Source organism: Talpa occidentalis, unplaced genomic scaffold (genome assembly GCF_014898055.3).
Source record: "Talpa occidentalis isolate TD23 unplaced genomic scaffold, MPIMG_talOcc4v2.1 talOcc4.5, whole genome shotgun sequence".
NCBI lineage: Eukaryota > Metazoa > Chordata > Mammalia > Eulipotyphla > Talpidae > Talpa > Talpa occidentalis.
In genome coordinates this window covers 48,825,243-48,844,239 of record NW_023604861.1, presented here as the reverse complement: position 1 = coordinate 48,844,239, position 18,997 = coordinate 48,825,243, and the positions used below count along the sequence as shown (strand labels likewise).

The window sequence follows — 18,997 nt, the reverse complement described above, 5'->3', positions numbered from 1 at the left end:
AGGACACTTGTTTGAGTTCCAAAACAGTTTGAGTCATTGGGCACCTACTATGTGCCATTCTCTAAACTTGCCACAAGAAAAACAAGACAGAGAGGACAGCAGGGTATTTAAGACCTGATGACTTAGTGGGGAAGGGTGACATGTACTAAGAATCATCTTTACATTGTAATGTGTATATGTTGTAGTTGAGGTGTGCATGGGGTGCTATGGCAGGTTAGAGGGCAATACTCCAGGGCTACCTGGAGTTGGGGTATGCTTCCTGGGAGAAAGGCCACATTGTAGTTGTGTATCTTTTGTTTCCTTGCTTAGTGGTATTTATTTGCTCAGTAATAAATTCCAAATAAGACATGAAAATGCAAACAAGGGAGTAAAACGTAGTCCAAATATCTTTACCCAGAAATAATCACAGTTGACACACCCTCTCAGGTGTGGGGATGTGTGTGTGTGTGTGTGTGTGTAAGAAGAGTCTATATTTTTATTACTACCATTTAGTTGGAAGAAAACATACTAGTCATTCAATTGTAGAAACACACCCACAAAATATTCAGCCAACAGCCTAAAATATGTCTCTGCATTTTATTTTAGGAAACCATAAATTTGGTCACAAAACACCAGGAAAGGAGAAGTCCAGAAACATGCAAAATGGGCCTGAATAACAACTCTGGGGCCACTGGCATGTTCAAGAGGTGGTGCTAACTCCAAGTTATTTTCTTCCAGGAAAGCAAGGTTAACTCAAGCTGGCAAGCCCAGATGGCCGTTAGATTTACAGCTATCTAAAGAGGAGCTGCATCCTTTAAAGGGTTGAGTTATGATGACTTCTACATATTGATTAGATGAGAGCACCAAGCCTGCCTTCAGCAGAGAGCTAGGGAATGAGCAGCAGAGGGGAGATAGTGGTGGTTATCGTCTTTATGTAGTTTTCAAAGTCACTTCCGAAAAAGAGGATGAGGTAATAATTGAAAATGCCAGCAATGGACATGAGGAACAGGAACAGTATGATGCGTTTCCCAAATATGTAACCAGGTGTGCTGGAAAAGAAGAAAAGAGAAAATTGTAGAAGCAGCATAAATGACACCAATTGAACAAAAAATTGTTATCTCTTTGAGATACATGGGGTTTAAATTATAGCTCCTTCTACCCAAGAACGCTCCATTTACTTCATATGAAGGATGGAAGTGTCTTCACTATTATTAGTCTTGGAACATATTTCAAAATGAAGCTAAACGAACCTAAACCTCAAAACCCATCATCATTAGGGCTGCGCTATTCAGCTTCTCCATGTGCTCCCGACTCCCTCTGCACTCCAGCAACTTGGTGGCATGAGGATGGCAGGTTCTGCTGGTCAGAGGCTTTCTGACTGGGGATCAGGAATCCCACCAACTCAGTCAAGGCCCTCTTTAGGACAGCTTCCTCCAGGAGAGCCGACAAGATCCACGTTGGCAACTGTATATAATGTAGGACTTTAAGTACCTCTATATGAGAAGATGGTTTAAATGAGCCAGGGAGATTGATGAAAGCTAAAGGTGCTTTAGCATCTGAGTGTTCAATCTATTCTCCCCAGGCTGCCTGAGAATAACTCACGTTTGCACTAATGAGAATTGGGCCTTCAGCAAGGGAACACAGGCCTTTACATTTTAAGAAAGAATTTCATACATTCATATTCTCCTCTTAAATACTCTAAATGCTAAGCTGCTTAGGCGATGATCTGCTGGGGCAAGGAGGCATTTCCCCAGTGATCGGCAGGTACCCTGGCTTCCTCTCCACCCTCTGCAGACCCCTTATGGGACCTCTGTCACTGGAGCCATCTGTGCTGCACTAGCATGAATGGAAAGTCCAGCAAATGGCTCATTAAGTCTGTTAGTATAGACCCCTGTGAGGGGACCCTGTGGCAATCAGGACGGCTCAACAAGATAGTCAGCTCCACTAAACAGATGAGTTGATGCTGCTGAGTCTTGTTTCTTGCTGTAATCAGAAAGAGCAGAATTTGGCATCCATGGGTTTAATGTCAGAAATTTTACCACTTTGAAAGAAACCTCAAAGGTTCATAATGTAACACATAATTTCCCTGTGTCACAAATTTGGAAATCATTCAGCAATTGAGTATCAATCTCCTTGCTAGTCACAGGGAACCAGCAGCACTGGCAGCCACTGGGAGCAGAAATGAAAAATTCCAATCCTCTCTCTCCCCAGAGTTTCTTAATCAGAATCTGCATTTTGACAAGCTCTCTCCCTAGCTCAGGGGCATGTTGAAGCTTGAGAAGTGCTGCTGGCCAACACCGCCCTGCTCCTCTGTCAGCTGTGTTCTTCTCTGCTTGTTTTCCTGTTCATAGTCATACTCAGGAAGTGAGACAGTATCTCTTATAGGGGGAGGGAGGGATGAGCCTGGAAATCGGCTATGGCCCTGAGAGGAGAGATCCTGTACAGGCTCAGGCAAAGCCACGGAAAACTTCAGTGCAGCAGAGGGCAAAGCAATGGAGGCATGTGCAAACAAATGAAGAGAAGGTGGAGTCAGCTAATCTGCATTCACTGGCTTCAAAAGATGCCAATCTTTTGCCTGTCCATAGTGAGCAGGGAACTTCAAACTGCAAGAAGGAATGTAGCTGGAGTTCCATCAGGAGACAGGGATCCAAGGAAGAGACAGAGAGCAGCATAGTACCAGCTCGTGAAGGTAAATGATGAAAGGCAAATAGTGTAGTAATACAATGCCAACCGCCTCTGAGTGTAGGCCCAGATAGTAGTTTAGAACGAAATGGAAAGAAACTAAAATTTTTTCATAAGTACTGTGTAGTTACAGATACAAACTAATGCAACAGGGAGAATGGGGTCAGATAGTAGGACGAAGGACTAAGAGCCATAAATTTCTGTGAGGAAGAAAGGAGGGAGCGTCAAAATCCTTGCAGGGCAGCTTGAAGAATGAAGAGAGCAGCTTGGGTAGAGGAGCAGGGGGAGGAGATCTGTTAAGGAATGTCCTACCTACCCACTGGATCAGCAATGACACTGGATCTTCTGCAATGGACAGGGTCAAAGCAACTTCTGGGGAGGAGCAAAGGATGATCTAGAGCCCAAGAGAGAAATTCTGGGGGCAGATCTCAGTGGATAGAAGCAGATCCTGAGGGCTTTGGGGCATTAAGGCATCTGCCGAGTCCAAATGTGATAATACAGGGACAGAGCTGAGATGTGGAAAAGAAGAGAGTGTTAGCAAGTAGTTTCAAGAAGGCAAATTGAAAACCATAGAGCCCCTTAGGCAGGCGTCTACCTCAGGCTATATTTTGGTCTAGATTAGGATTAGACATTTCATCTAGTGTTTATCATATCTATTGATGACAACTGCTCAGAACTATTTGTTAAGACGTATCATGAAGCCATGTTTGTCTCAGCAGGAAGAGCATTGTGATCAGTGAATATCACAAAGGCAGGTGCAGCAAGGAGGGTCTAGAACTAGCGCAGATAGTGGGTTAAGGGCTGGTGAAACACTTTACCACCATTTACATTTCAGTGGAGTTCAGAGAAACCTATATTTATAAGACTTTAAGTCTATATCTCATTGTTTATTGTTGCTACCTCCATTCATTCCCTCGTAGAGATCACCTTTGAAACGAAAAGAATCTTTGGGTAAGTGGACACATTCTGTCATGCTCCACAGGTTGTCTTTAAGATTCCAGCATGTGGGACAGGTAAGGAGAATGGTGACTGGGTGAATCCCTAAGACTGGGAGAGAAAGACAGGGCTGGCCCAAGAGAAAAGAACCACCTTATCCCAATGAAAGACACTCACCCCCTCAACTCTTGACAACACGTCAATCATCTAGCAAAAGGAAAAATAGAAGTTTCCAGGGCAAAAGAGAATAAAGAGTTTCATTTAGGGAAGTGCTGATAAGGGTGAGAGAGATCATAGAATTGTAGTTTTAGAGGATAAATAAGAATGCACTGGAGAGGAATAAAGAAGAGGTGCACACAGGAAAAGAATTGCTATGAGGAAACTCTCTCCTGGCTGCAACTCACCATTTGACTGGCCTAAATCATTTAGCATTCAGTTCCCCTGATAGAGAGCCTTCACCTTCCCAGAGTCACTGCCTTTGTCAGTACTGACAGATGCTATCTGAACGGAGAGCCCATTAACCAGCAGAGAAGGGAGCTATTGTAAAAGACAGAGTGTTGTGACTAGACAAGGAAGAAAAATAGTGGGAAGGCAGGGGTGCGCACATGGGTGGCAGCCTCTCAGAACATATTCCTGCTTCTCCAAGCCTTTCTGGTACTTTAGGAATTCCAATCTCTGAGGAACTGAGAGCATACTGTAATGCGAACATTTCTTCTATTTTCATCATTTATGTCATGGAAGTGCAGATTTCCCAGCCCTGCTGCTGATTTGGGGCTTTCTGTCTGGCAATATCTATAAGCGATGCACTGGTGCCTCCATTCAGGGTTCCATCCCTTGCATGTGATTGCATCTTGTTTTCTGAACATTCTTTCTGCTGGTCCCCAGAAGATCTGTTTACTCAAAAGAATTTATCCAAAGGTGTAAGCTTTAGTTCTCATTTCCCTAGGCAAACAATGAAATGTTTCCGCTCACGCTCACGGGAGGCCTTGGGAAGTCATACAAAGAAAGTCATTTAAGTTCCAAGGTCTGAAGGGTGGGAGAGGATGGTGGGGAGGGTGGGGACTGCAAGGCAGGTGCAGGGCAAAGCATAAAAGTATCCTTTGTGAAGACAATGCAATGTGGAGGAATTGCTGAATGGGGAAACTAGTCATGTCCCCGGGCTGTATTTTCAGAAGCCACAAAGTTCAGGGAGGGGAGCATGAAGGACCCTCATCTGCCTTTGCCTCCCACCATCAGTGGCTCACACAGAGCCTTAAATGCCAGGCAGAATATTCTTGTGAATTATCACTCTTCCTGCTCAAAAAGCATGAACACTCCATGGTTCTTAAACAGCACCAGTGGCCTACCTCTGAGTCCTCTCTCCTAGATAGCCAAAAAAGTACTTTTGCCTCACGAACAAGTACATCAGTCCAGCGAAGGCGGCAGGAACTAAATAGAAAAAGGAAAACATTTGTGTTAGTTTTATAGATGCCAAGACTTGTGAAACTAACACGATATTAATTCAGATATGGGAAATGAATGTGAGACACAAATCTAGCAGATGCCTCGGGTTCTGATAGTCCTCGCTAATATAAACTTCAGACAAAAACCTGTTGCTAGAAGAAACCTGAAATCTCAATGGTAGTAGTGTTACCTTTTACAGGCATCATAGCAAAGTTTACAAAGTATTTTCATATCCAACATCCATTTTGAATCCTTTCAACAAGGCCAGTATCATCTCTTCTATTTGAAGATGTGGAAACTTGGGCCTGAGGCATCCTGGGATTTATGTAAGACCATCAGCTGCTGAGTGAATGCAGTGGGTAGGGAGTTGCTCTGGAACCCGCAGCCCAGTTGTGGGGTTTGTTCTCTCAAAAATACACCATTTACCTCCAGGTGTCTAGGCAACCCAATGACTAAACTTTTCCAAACAATCAATATTGTTCAGAAAAGATCTCTAGGGCAGGGGATTCTTTTTGAATTGTACTCTTCAAGGAACTGCTACAGGCAGCACCCAGATAACCTTATAGAGTCCCAATGTAACAGGGTGGTCCCAGGAAAGGGGGAGGTTCCAGGTTTCCTGTCCCACCCAAGGGAGGGTGGAGCTGAACAGATAAAGAAAGAAGCTGCAGAGGAGACTGAGGAAGGAAGGAAGCAGGATGGAGAGCCAGAAGGAGACCTGGAGGAGGCACATGGAGCCGAGGGACACGTGAAGAAACTGCGCTTGCCTTTTGGTCGTGGACTGGGTGACCCAGATGTGGCTGAGAGACCCATGGGGAGGTGACAATGGTGGTTTTTGTCTTGATTTTGATTTTGCTCTTTTCCTTCGAGACTTGTCTGGTTGTGGGTCTATTTCTATTTCTGTGGGTCCCCACTGGAAGATGCTTTAGACTTGTAGCTGGCTTTGGGGCCTTGTTCTGGGCCAATCCTGCTTGGGTGGACTTCTACCCACGAGGGGACAGGTAACTTTGGGTGCTTGATTTAGAAACTAGATTCTTTGCCTTCCCTGTATTGTTTCTTAATTGTATTAAAGTTCCTTCCCATTAAAGTCTTATATGTTTTGTGTTGATGCGGCGGATGGCAGAACCTATTTAGAGCAGGCAGGTTTGCGGGGCCTAGGGTGCCCCTCTCCCTGCCCTGTAACACCAAGGGCTTGGATCTGGGAGTTAAAAAACCCAGCTCCACCAGCACTGGTGAAAGCAAAGACTTAATTCATTCTACATCTAGACAGAGTTGATTTCAGCAATTCTACCTATCAAGAATCTTTATGAAGGGGAAATAGAGACCTGAGGATAAAACCTCCAGTTTTATTTAAATACCAAATTAGTTGCTTTGACCCAGTGCTTTCTATAATATGTCAGGTACTAGCCCCTGGACTTGGGGTATGTGGGTTTCTTATCCTCCCACCTATCTGGTGAGAAGTATATTACTGTCATCATTTAACATAGGAAGAATTTAGTCTCAAGGAAGTCAGTTTGCCCAGGGTCATCTACCAAACCAAAAATCTCGTTAAGGCAGCAGGCTTGTGCTAGCCATCGTCTCTGTGCTGCCATAATGCTTGGCACATGCTGGCTTTCATACAATATTTGCCAACTGGATGAATAAGAACAAATAAATGAATAATGAGTGAATAGGTAGCCTGGAGGGAGGAGAGGGATTTGACCAGGTCTGCCTGATTTCATAACATTATCACCACCAACAGCACCAACAATAATAACATTTATTGGGATTTATTTTAAGGTTTAACTTTATTGTTAAGAATGCATCATTTTGTGAGTCATGAATAGTCATATATTGATGGTTTTTATGAATCAATCCAATGGATGCCAAGCATTGTGTTGGGGCCTTATGCACAGCATCTCACTTAATCGTCCTGGGAACACTGTTAGTAGATATGGTCCTTTCTCACAAGTGAGAAAATGAGACTTCAGCTGAGTAATGTCAGGGTTGGAGATGGTGGAGGAGGGGAATAAGAGAGGGGATGGGTTGTGAGGAGGGCTGGGAGGACACGACACCATCAATAAGTGTTCTTGGAATTGCCTCCAAAACCCATGTTCTTTCTACAACTTCACCTCATCCCTCCAATTACTATTGTTATATGGCAGATAAGAAAACAAAGCACCTTCTTGAAACTGCTGGTGAGAGTCATCCTATTCTTTGACAGTCACAAAACTATCACAATTCAGTTTGCCTTAGACAAAGCTGTTCCTGGTTTGACCCATTTGGGTGACTCTGCTGTAATTACTGACCCATCTCTCTTTCAAGAGTAACTAAATTGAACATGAGTTTGCTGGAATCAGGGGTAATTTTCTCTGATTTTCTGTAATCAACCCTTCTTGCTCTTATGCAGCAAATGTGCCTCTGGGGTGGACCTGGGCTGCGTGGAACACCAGGAGTATTGTGGGTTCAAATCTGGACTCCAAATTTCTGCGATTTGAGCAAGTCACTTGTCTCTTTGGGGCTTGAATTCCTGCTCTGTAAAGTGAAAGGACTGGACTAGAATGATCTCCAAGATTCCTTTCAGTTAAAAATATTCTGCAATCTACAATGTCTATAAAAACGATGGTTATTGGACAGGGTTTACTGACATTTTTGTCGCCTGACAATGCCAACTTGTTTTGGCAGGAAATGCATATTTCCAGGGCTCTGAAACACCTTCAAAGTCCCTTTGTATTCATCTGGATAGAACAACTCTACATTCATCTATATCAAGTATCATCTCAAACATAAAAGGAACCGTAACTCCTAGTACAAGCATAGTTCAACTTGATTTTTCAAGTTAATGCCAGACATGTTTCTTATTTAATTCAGGGTAGACAGTGGGAAATAAATAATGAGATTACTGACAGCCATGTGGAGTGCAGAAGGAGACCACATGGTGTCCCTCAGTTGCTTTCTGCTGCCATCCTTCCCCTCTATTGTCTACATTGTACCCTACTCATTCACTTCCTGGGGCTTCTCATGCTTGGCAGTGATTCATCCATTCACTTATCTGCTATGGTTCATTTGGTCAATTGCTGTGTGTCTCACCACCATCTCTGTTTTATGGATAACTATGTATCCAGGGACAGCACTTGACAAATAGTAGGTGTTCAAAGTATATATATATGTGTGTGTGTGTGTGTGTATACATATATGTATGTATATGTGTATTTATATGTATATGTATAATGCAAATGAATAAAGTAAAAGAAAACTCAGGATTTCTCCCGAAAGACCAGGGCTCTCATCTTGGCTCTCTTATTTACCAGCTGAGTAATCTGTGACAAGCTACTTTATCTCCCTGAACCAAAATGTCCTCAAAGGAAATGGAGGGAAATAATATCCACTCTATCTACTTTGCAGAGTGGGTGAAGGTGATAAGGATTAAATCAGACACTCGTGGCCTCTTCTCACCTACCAAGCCGGGCCACAACATAGAAGCTCGGCCAGCTCATGCCAAGCCTCCACCAGACAGAGTGCCAAAATCCAAAGGGGTTCCCAAAATATGATTCTGGTTTCCATTTAATTTTAAAGCAATTCCAGGAGTCAACTTGCTGGAGTCAAGACTGTGGGCTGCTGATAACCCAGGGAAGGCTAGAGGCCAGTCAGTGGCTCTGGAACCCAGGCCTGGAGGAGCCCCACCATGCTGGAAGCTTATTAGCAGAAGAGCCAAGTGACAGCGGTCCCAGAATAGATCCCTCAGGCGCTCTCATTTATAATGCCCTTGTATCTGAGCTAACACTGCTTAAGGATTCTGAGTCACATTTAACCTTAAACCACCCTTGTCAGTGCAGGCAGTCACTCTCAACCAGTCACCAGGGAGCACGCATTAGCAATGCATTATCACACGCGCTCCCCTCTGCACAGTCACAGAGCATGCCTGAAACACGACCTCCTGGGGGTTCTCACCTCTCCAGGGCTTCATGGATTGGAGCTGGAGGTCAGGCAAAGTCTTTTCAACAAAAAAACCTCCACTTGAACCTCCTCCCATTTCAGAAAAAGAACATTTCAAGAGAAGCCCAGATTACCTTGACTGCAGAGTATCCCCGCACACCACAGCACAGCAAGGAAAGTGGGATATGCATCTACACAGTTTTGGCTGTAGAACAAATAAGCAAGGGGGAGAAAAATCAAAAAACACATTACCACAGTATCATCTAAAAACTATCTGAAAGCCCAAATTAATAATCCCCCTCACACATAGGGCACAAAGCCTAATTCCACTTACATCTAACCACTAAGAAGCAGCATCCTGTCGCTGCATCAGAAACAAACAGTGCTGCAGAGAGAGCACACTGTTCGGAATCCATTTCCTCTGTGCCTCCACGAAGCTGCTTAGAGACTAGGTTTCTTGATTCATTCGCTTTGGCAGGGTTCCTGCTCCTGGCTGTGCCAAAGCGCTTCTTGGAATTGAAAAGTGAGCAACGCAGACAGCAGGGCTGTGGCGCAGGCGGGGCGGGGGAGCAAGAGCCCCACTAAGGAAGCCTTTATTGTCAGACACACCAGTCAGCTCAGACCCGCAGGCCAGGCTGAGCAAGGAGAGGTGAGCCTCAGGCATTAAAGAAGGCAGGATGATTGAGAAAAGCTGCTATTCAGAGAACTATCTCGCTGGTGGTGCCCTGGTTGCCTGCAGGTCTCAGATCTCACTCATGAGGAGGGCCTCTGACGCTACACCAGACCCTGTGCTGGTGTGTCATACTCTTGTCTCCTTTCAACTCACCACAATCCTGTGAGTACGTGGAGATTGCATGCTTTTTCTGTAACTGCTGGAGCAAGTAGCAACAAGCTTGGTGGCTTGAAACAACACAAACTTATTATCTGGAGGGTAAGTCTGAAATGGGTTAAAAATCAAGGTACCTGCAAGGTTGCATTCTTTATGGATTCTCCTGAGAAGAATCCACTTCCTTACCACCCTAGCTTCTAGGGTCACCTGCATTCCTTGCTGGTAGACCTCTTCCAACCTCAATGATAGCAAAGGACAATCATGTCTTTCTTACCATTCAATCACTCGACACCGACTCTTCTGTCTCCTTTCTTTTTAAATGATCTTGTGATCACATTGGCCCTACCCAGATAATCCAGGATAATCTCTTTATCTTAAGGTCAACTAGTAAGTAACCTTAATTCCCCCTTGCCCTGTAATGTAACCTCCTCTGAGTTCCCAAGAATAGACGTGAACATCTTGGGGGAGGGGGAGAAGGGGACGTTTTTTTCTACCTCCCACATTTCCTCTCATGTTTCAAATGAGAAACTGAAGGTTGAAAAAGTTGAATAACTTGCCCATGGTCATCCAGATAAGGAGTGGCAAAGGCAGGATTCATAACCTGGTCAGTCTCCAAAACCAAGTCAGTTACCTTTTCATCTATGCTAAAGAGAGTGTGTCCTCTTGAGGACTTTACAGCCTAGACCAAGACAAGCAAGATGCACCACTACAGAAAAGCAACACGACAGGCCCTGGAGGCATGAGAGAGGGAAAAGCAAAGCCATCCGGTGGAAAGGGTACATGACTAAGATTTAGTCCCTGGCCTGACATTAACCATCCTTTGTCATTGCCAAAGCAATTTCTCTGATCTTAGTTTCCTTACCTGCAACGAGACTGATCGTTAGCAACTCTAAGATCCAGTGAAGCTTGTAGGAGCAATAGTCTAAGGTGGTGATTCTCAAGGTGTGTGGTTCTTGAAATCAGCAGCATCAGTATTGCCTGGGAGCTTGTTAAAATGCTAATTTTCTTTAGCATTTTATATATATATAATTTTATTATATACATAATTCTATTTTATATATCTATAACATCATTATTCATTTTTGTACAATGTTTGCTTTCTTCTCTCAAGTGTAGTCCCCATAAAATTACCACCACCAATTTACCTGTAAACTATCACCATAGTCCCTCGTGCTCTTCCCTCCCCTTAAAAATAGCTAATGTTGATGCCTTCCTACCTAAAATCTCTGTGGGTAGGCCTAACAGTCTGTTTTAACAAACCCTGCAAGTGATTCAGATGCAAGCTCAGGTTTGAGAACTACTGGTCTAATATAATTCAAATCACAGAGCAAAGACGGTATTTCCGAAATTTATTTGGCCTTTTATCCAAATTCCTTCCTTGCATTCCTTCATCTGGATCCTTCTTGATTCAGTTGTCATGATTTCCCTCCCCCCGCCTCCCATCAGCTGTGAACATGTGTCCAAATTGGTAGGATCTTAACCTCAGTGGTACCACTTAGGACTCTGGAATGACCAGCCCTTGGTCTGTCCCCAGCAGAGAGACTGGGCCATATCCCTGGCTTATCTTGCTAGGTGCTCTGGATGCTGGGATCTTCCCTGAGCAAGAGGTACAATAAGAACTCCAAAGGACAGGAACCCCTTAGACTATTCCATTTAGGGTGAAGTACTCAGTGAATAAACAGGTCCCAAAGTGGTTACTGTAGGAGCCACTGAGCACAAACATCAAATCTATTCTTATACACAGTTGCAGGCACAAAACTACAGCCTCAGGACTGAGAAAACTGGGAGAGAATTCCTCTTTATTTAGATAATATTCTACATCTGATGGGAACAAACATCTGATACTCCAACAGTTTGAAAAATCAATCACTACCAAAGATTGCCCCTGCTTCCTTCTCATTCTCATGCTTCTGTTTTTGCTTTGAAGTAGTGATTTTTTTGTCCGGGTAATGCAATTTTTTCCCTAATTTTTAGTTGTCCAAGAGACTTGCTCATTAGGGAGAATTATCTAGTGATTCGACATTGGATTATTCAATCATCCCTGCCTATTCTCTCAAGCTATTGCTGTCCCTAATAAAACATGGTCTGTCTGGAGTTAAATAAAATTCTCCCAACTACAAAACAGTGTGCTCATCCTCTGGATTTCCAGGATACACCCTGAGTTCTGTTTTCTCATTCTGGCTCAAGCCAGTCTCCCTCCCTCCCCAGGACTCTGATGCATCTTCCCCCTGAAGCTCATGCACACATGGCCCTTCTTGGCAGATGATGGTTGCTGGGCTGAAATCAGGTGGCTTGGGTCAGTGATGTAGCTGCCCACAGGATAGTCAGGTGGCCATGAAAGCCACAAAGCCTGGGCCCTTCACCAGATCTGCCACTTACTAGCTGTGTGAATGTGGGTGCATTTCCTAGCTTCACTGAGCCTCAATTTTTCATCTATGGAAGGTGAATGGAGACATTAGTAATTACCTCCTTGGATTGTTGTGAGAATAAAATAAGATAAATCAGTGCCTGGCTCATAGTAAGCTCTGAATAAATGGTGGCTATTATTGCTGTAACATCTTCCCTCTTATAAGCCCCAATGAAAACATCTTTCCTATTGACAAATTATTATTATTCCAAATTTTCCTTTGTGGAGAGTTTTGTGCCATTTTTTTCTGCAAGACAAAACTGACAAGCCCATTTTGACTCTCATTTCCTGAGGTCTAATTGTGAGCTGCTAAGCTGATTTTGTGGTAATACACTATGCCATGTTCAATTGGATGCATTATACTATCAATATTTTTATGGAGATAAGGACTCCTCGCTACTTTCCCTTTCACTTTTCGCCACATTTAAGAATAAGATATAGAAGCACTTAAATTAATATTTGTTAGCTTTTACTTAAAATAAGTAAATATCACTACTAATAACAGGAATAGTATCGATACTAATGGACAGAATCCACGTGTATCTAGCATCTTTGAATAATTTGACAAGTTTTTTCGCTGGTGGTTGTGCTGCATCTTTTGAAAGGGTAGAAGTGAATCTAGGGTGGTTTTGGAGAGATCTCAAGGAAAAGGGATAAGAGGGTGTCATTTCCCATGAAGCATTTCATGAAACACTAAGCCCTTAATATGCTCTGCAAAAAAAAAAAAAAAAAAATAGGGGAGGGAAGGTCTGTAGTTAAATAAGATCTTCCTTCCTGGAGAATCAAGAATAACTGTGTCCCTTAGTCTATAAAATGTTCTTTAAAATCTTGCCATACAGAACATCTTCTCTTTACAGTGCACAGATTTGTAATCTATGGTACACATTTAAAAAAAAATTACACACCTCCAGAGATCCCTCTCTTCTCTGCAATCTGTACTTACACATTCATGGGAAGAAATCTTAAGTCAATTAACTAGGCTGTTTCTCCAAAAATCAAGCCTTGACTGCTCTAACTGAGCTCATCAGCTGGGAACAGGGCTTTGAAGTACATTTTAGACACGAGAATAGTCAAGATGAGGTTCCTTTTCTCTCTCAAAGGAGATGGTGGAAAGCACCATAGATGACTGGATCAAGAAGATGTGGTGCATATACACCATGGAATATTACTCAGCATTCAAAAAAGATAAACACATGCAATTTGCAGCAACATGGATGGCGCTGGAAGGGATCATGCTCAGCGAAATAAGCCAGAAAGAAAAAGAAAAATACTGGATGGTCTCACTCATAGCAGGAATCTAGAAAACTTAAATAAGGGACCAGGAAAAAGAATAACTATAAGAAAGAAAATATCAAAATCAACAAACTATGAACCAGAGACACTCTATGGGGGGTGGGGGGTGGGGAGGAGAGGGATTGGGGTCAAAATAAGGGGGTTGCAATTGTATGGGGAACATAAAAATAAAATTTATTAATAAAAATAAAAAGGAAAAAAAAAAGTCTGAATGGATAGGTAACACCGGCTAGGGTGTCTGCTTATCAACTGCCCCAAAATCTTGCAGTGTCTGTCTCAGTGATAGAGTCATATTTTATGCTGAAAAATACACTTTGGACTTTCCAATCCACCAGCATCATGTGTCCTTTATGCTGTTTTTTTCTTTATAGTCATGGTCTCCAAACATTTATGATCCTACACTCCATCAACTAAAAAAAGTTTTGATCATGCAATCCTCTGATAAGTGCATTTATTTATAAATTTTATGTACACATTCCCAATCCATTTGTTAAAAATGAGTAAAACCTGATTTTGTATTTTTAGATTGTAAAATTAAATTTTCTTCTTTTATCTCATGGTTCATGGTTCATGGTGTCCCGGTGTTTCTGGTGCTCTTGGAGAAGCTCTTGCTGGGGATAACTTTCTGGTGGACTAGCCCATAGCTCCCCTCGCAGCAACTTCCTGCAGAGACTAGCACTGGGGGCCTATGGGTGTGGCCAGCACACAGTTGCCTGGCACAGTGATCTCCCAGCCTCTTCAGCAACCCACCACAGGCACACACGGCACTGTTAGCTGGGCCAGGGAGGAAGTGGTCTTTACAGAGCCGCAGCCGTGTCTGGGAAACCAGACACATCTCACAGAAAATTCTCCTTCCCCCTCTTAGTTCCTACCTCTCCACAGTTCCCCACCACTACCACACCCCATCGCACACCCAACTTTTCCCTTTCCTCTCACAGAAGTTAGAAGGACGTGGGTCTGAGGAGTTGGACTCCAGTGCCCACACAGGTGGGGACCCCGGCAGCACTGATCACCCACTAGCCTTCAGCCCCTTGGTGACCAGGAGCCCCACGCCATTGCAGAACTTCCAAGCCACCCTTTAATGACGCTGCACAACCACCACCCAACAACACTCCTACAACTGGGAGCTGGTAACGAGAGTCAGGTATAAACATGGGGACATTTAGAAGTAGACCAGTTTACTCCTGGGTGAGATGGCAGATACTGGCCAGCCTGGTTGCTCCCCAGAATGCAGCAGAGCACAGAGGCCCCCGACCCTTTAGTGAGTCCTCCCCTCCCCCAATCCAGCGTGTGCCATTCTTGCCATTCTAAAAGTGCTTTTCTCTGGTGGCCACAACTTCCCCTTTGGAAGGCTCTCTGGAGACAACAAAGTCACCTCCAAGCCCAGACGGAAGGATGCCTTCACCAGCTCACAGAGGAAGCCCCCCTTTCTGACAGGCCTCCCATCACAGAGAAGAAGCAGAACTGCCTGGCTTGAACCCACTATTTAAATACACTCTGCATAAAGAAAAAAAGGAGTGTTTGAATAACATCCTTATGAATTTGCATCCCAAATAGCACCGGTCTTCACTGAGCTGTTCAGGTGTTTTCAAACAGTTTTTTTTTATTATTATTATTCAAAAGTAAAGAATGGGAGTGGGGTAGGAAGCATTTGCACAATTCACCCATTCTTTCTGTTTTTGCTCAGTTTGCTGAAGGAGACCTGGCATTATGGGTGTCACCTCCAGGCTTTCACCAAGGGAGCAGAGGGGTAGGTGAGTTGAAGGCGTCAGTCCTGCCCATTGCTTCCGAAGCCAGCTGACCAATAATGCCTGGTTTTCACTGTAGTATCTCGGACCAACCCACAGGAAACGGGGCAACTCCCATGACTCAATGACTGGCTCAGAGGTTTCTGACCAGGGCGGTGGGGTGGACGGCTCTCTCCCCCAAACCCCAAGATTCCCATTTCCTTTCTTTTAACACTAACGCTTTCTAAGATGACAAAAGGTGTCCACAAAGACTTTCGAGTGAGGCTCACCACCCTGGCTTTTGAAGTTTCCCTGACAGACCTGGGAGCTTGAAGAAGGTCTTCATGCCAGTAGGGAGAACCCCATACCCATGCCCCCACTCTGTTAGTCATGGACTTCAGGGTTTGGACTCACTTGGCAGTGTAGACCCTCTCAAAGGCAAGTGTTCCCGTCCTCTGGAAGCTCCGCCCATTCTGTGTCTTGCTTTCATGCTCCACCTTGTGGGCAAAGAACCCTGCCAGAGGGAAAGAGTTGGATTTGGTTTATAATGAGCATGTTCAGGAGCCTCTTATCCGGTTATTTTATCAGAATGTTAACTGTTCCCTTGTGTTGGCCTCCAAAGAACATTAAATGTACTCTATCAAATGAAATTCAGCAAAAATGTGTTCAGCAGTTGCCCTCTGCTAACCCTCTGCTAATCACTGTGTTTGGTGTTGTGGATGCGACAGTAGGCAGGACATACGCTCCACTTTGAAGGCTCGTACAGTCGAAGGGAACAGACAAACAAATAATAGAAATAACACCATAGAATGACTTATCAAAGGCAAACTGTATGAGAACAGAGTGCTATCAAAAGTCAAAGAAGGCAATGTAATGCAGTGCTTGGGTGAGAGCAAGATTCCTAGAGGATGCGATAACTATGATAAAACATGAAGGATGAGCAGGAGCTAGACAAGCAGATAAGCAGATGAGGAGACAACAGAATCCCACTGCTCAAGTGAAATGGACTATGCAGTGGTCCAGAGGCAAGGCCTGTCTGGTTCTGGATGCCCAGATTATAATGGCGGGATGAGGATGCGGGGGATCAGAATGCAGAATTCCAAATGAGGCCAAAGAGGGAGCTGGCAAATTGTTCTTTCAATAACACACATCTTTTATCTCTTAGCATGCATCCCAGAACAAAACAAAGAAAGAAGACTTGGTCTGACGAGTTTGTGTTCTAGTGAGGATAGAAGGGGAGGAGACAGACCACACAGTGAACAAAATCCACAAACCAAAAATGCACTGTGTGCTGAATTACAGACAAAAGAGAAAGCAGAGCATGGTCAGGGGCACTGAAAGTGTTCAACAGGGTGGGCAGAGAGCGCCTCAATGAGGAGACACTCAGTGAGCCAGGGAATGGCAGATGATAGTAGGAAAGTGCCCCCTGGATCTAGCAGTTCCAACTTTCACCTTGATGAGAGCCATGTTAAGAAATCCTGACCTTATTTCCATCTCAGAAATAACTAAGACTTCTTGACAGACATAAGTCAAGGGATGGCATAATCGGAACGTCACTCTGTTCAGTGTGGTGAGTGTTGAGAGGGGTAAGACCCAGAGCAGGGGCAAAAGCTAAGACAGAGCTGACTAGGGTAAGCGGGTGAGGCATACGAGATGACTGCCATGGAGGCAAAATCCTCAGGGTTTGTCTATTGATTGAGTCATGGAAGTAAAGGAATGAAAATCTCTCTCCACTCCCCTCGTATTTTATTCCTTTAGCCCTATTTCAAGAATGAAAAAGGGAAAAGGTGTGATTGTCAGGACCAACCCACAGGGTTCCTTTTGATCAACTTCTTATTAGCTTCCTCAAAAAGGCATGAGAAAATGCCTTATCAATTGTGTATATGAATAAAAGCCCTTCATGGTTTTCTTTTTGGCAAAAGTACTTACTTGCCTTTCCTAAGAATGTGCCCATTTTGAGCATATGATGGGGCTGCCTTGTAGGAACGGAGGTAAATCACACTCCGGGCTCTAGGCCAGCACCTGACACATTTCCTTTCTGGGCCTCGCACCAATCATTCTGTGAAGTGGGCAGGACTGCCCCACTTTGCAGACAAGCTCACTAGAGCTCAGGGAGGTTCAATAACTTTCCAAGAGCCACTGCAGGAACAGTTCTCTTCGGGAAGATAGATCTTTCCTCTGCAGATTCAAATCCAGCTGAATAGTTGAGGATGTGTTTTTCCTCTCACTGCTACATTGACGCTTGCTGCAGGGATCCCTTCAGCTTGTGCATTCTGAATGTCTCTTCATACCACAGAAAATAATAGAGAATTCTGATGACTGTCTTTCCAGAATCCAAGGTAACACCCCTTAGCTCTAAGCATGTGAACAAGGGTAGAATTAAGAAAGCCAGAGGTCGTTTCTGCAACCAACACCACAACTTCGCTGTGCTTCTCTGAACCTTCCTTTCTTCTTCCTCTCTTCACTCGGAGAATAAACCCTTTCCTCATTTCTAAGCCTTAACCATCTGCCTGTGACTTGACCCCCTTCTTGCCACCCTCTTCAGGTGGTTGTTTCACCAGTGTTTTCCCCATTTCCTAAGCCTTCAGTCTCCTTTGTCTTCTCTTCACCCTAGAAATACACTCAGATCTTTCCTACACTTGAATGCAAACAAAAGCAAGACTGCCTCAGTCCACGACCCCATTAGGGCCCATCTCTCCTTGAAAGAGTTGGGCTGCCTTTGCCCACACCACATTCACACACTGTTATCCCTGACTGTCTTGCAGAAACTAAGCATGCAATGGCAATTAACGCTCTTACCTTGGCTAGTTGCCCTTAAACTAAACCAGATAGGAACAGACAGATGAGTCACAATGAGAGAAGGCTGCAAAGATTACTGAGAATCTGCCACACGCTGGGTCATTTTACCTATGTCAGCTACCACATATAGAGTTATTAGTAAATCCCACTTGTCAGCTAAAGAAACTGAGGGACAAGAGAAGTGAAATAACTTTCTCAGGATCACATAAAAAGATCTTGAAATTTTAGTTAACCACAAAGTTAATATGAGTCAGAAGTGTGATACAAGTCCTTGAAAAATAACTCATACATAGATTATTTTAATAGAATTGGCCTGGATTTCAGGATCTCTGCACAGGAAACAACTATCCACCTCTTAGAAACAATGTGGTAAGATAGGTGGTGGACCACCCCACAGCAAGGGAATCGAGTCATGAGAAATGTTGAAGAAGGGATCCTACAGTGCTTTCCTGAGACAAAATGCCAAACACAATCTAAGCTTTTCCAGAGAATAGAAATAGGAACAATGGATAGCTGTAACAGAGCAACAAATTTCAGCTCAATATAAGCAATAATGTCATGAGTAGTGAGTGCTTGAATAAGTGAATTTGAGGAAATAGGAGGCATCTGGAATAAGTTTGAATCCCAATTTCATCACTATTGGTTCTAGGAGCTTCAACAAATGATCTAATCTCTCCAAGCTCTACTTTGCTTATCTGTAAAACAGAAATAATTGTATATATTTCAAAGGGCGCAATGATTAAATGAGCTAATATTATGTCCAGCAGGAGCATTCTGCTTGACACAAAGCAAACTCCCAACACATCTAAGAATGGGAAGGAGCTCAGTAGGGTGTAAGCACTCAATCACAAGTGTGTGCAGGGAAGAACTATTAAGGACAGTATAAAACTTCTGCAGTGAAGGAACTTCATGAGTCTATTATATTTCTAGGGCGCATCAAACCCCAGTTTGTGTTGTTAGGTCTTCTAATAGGGTGACTATGAGATTCCG

At 43.8% G+C, this 18,997-nt stretch overlaps 1 protein-coding gene across 1 annotated transcript in view; it reads right to left on the bottom strand.

Annotated features, from left to right (window-relative positions):
- Nucleotides 1–552: 552 nt before the first annotated feature.
- The window catches only part of ALOX5AP (arachidonate 5-lipoxygenase activating protein), a 78,078-nt gene continuing 59,633 nt past the window's right edge, over nucleotides 553–18,997 (bottom strand). Inside the window, exons 4-7 of the mRNA XM_037528696.2 lie at nucleotides 15,623–15,722; nucleotides 9,087–9,157; nucleotides 4,944–5,025; nucleotides 553–1,028 (exon numbers count right to left, since the gene is read on the bottom strand). Coding sequence (XP_037384593.2) covers nucleotides 866–1,028; nucleotides 4,944–5,025; nucleotides 9,087–9,157; nucleotides 15,623–15,722 — 416 coding nt within the window. The 3' untranslated portion in view covers nucleotides 553–865. The remainder of the gene's footprint in view (nucleotides 1,029–4,943; nucleotides 5,026–9,086; nucleotides 9,158–15,622; nucleotides 15,723–18,997) is intronic.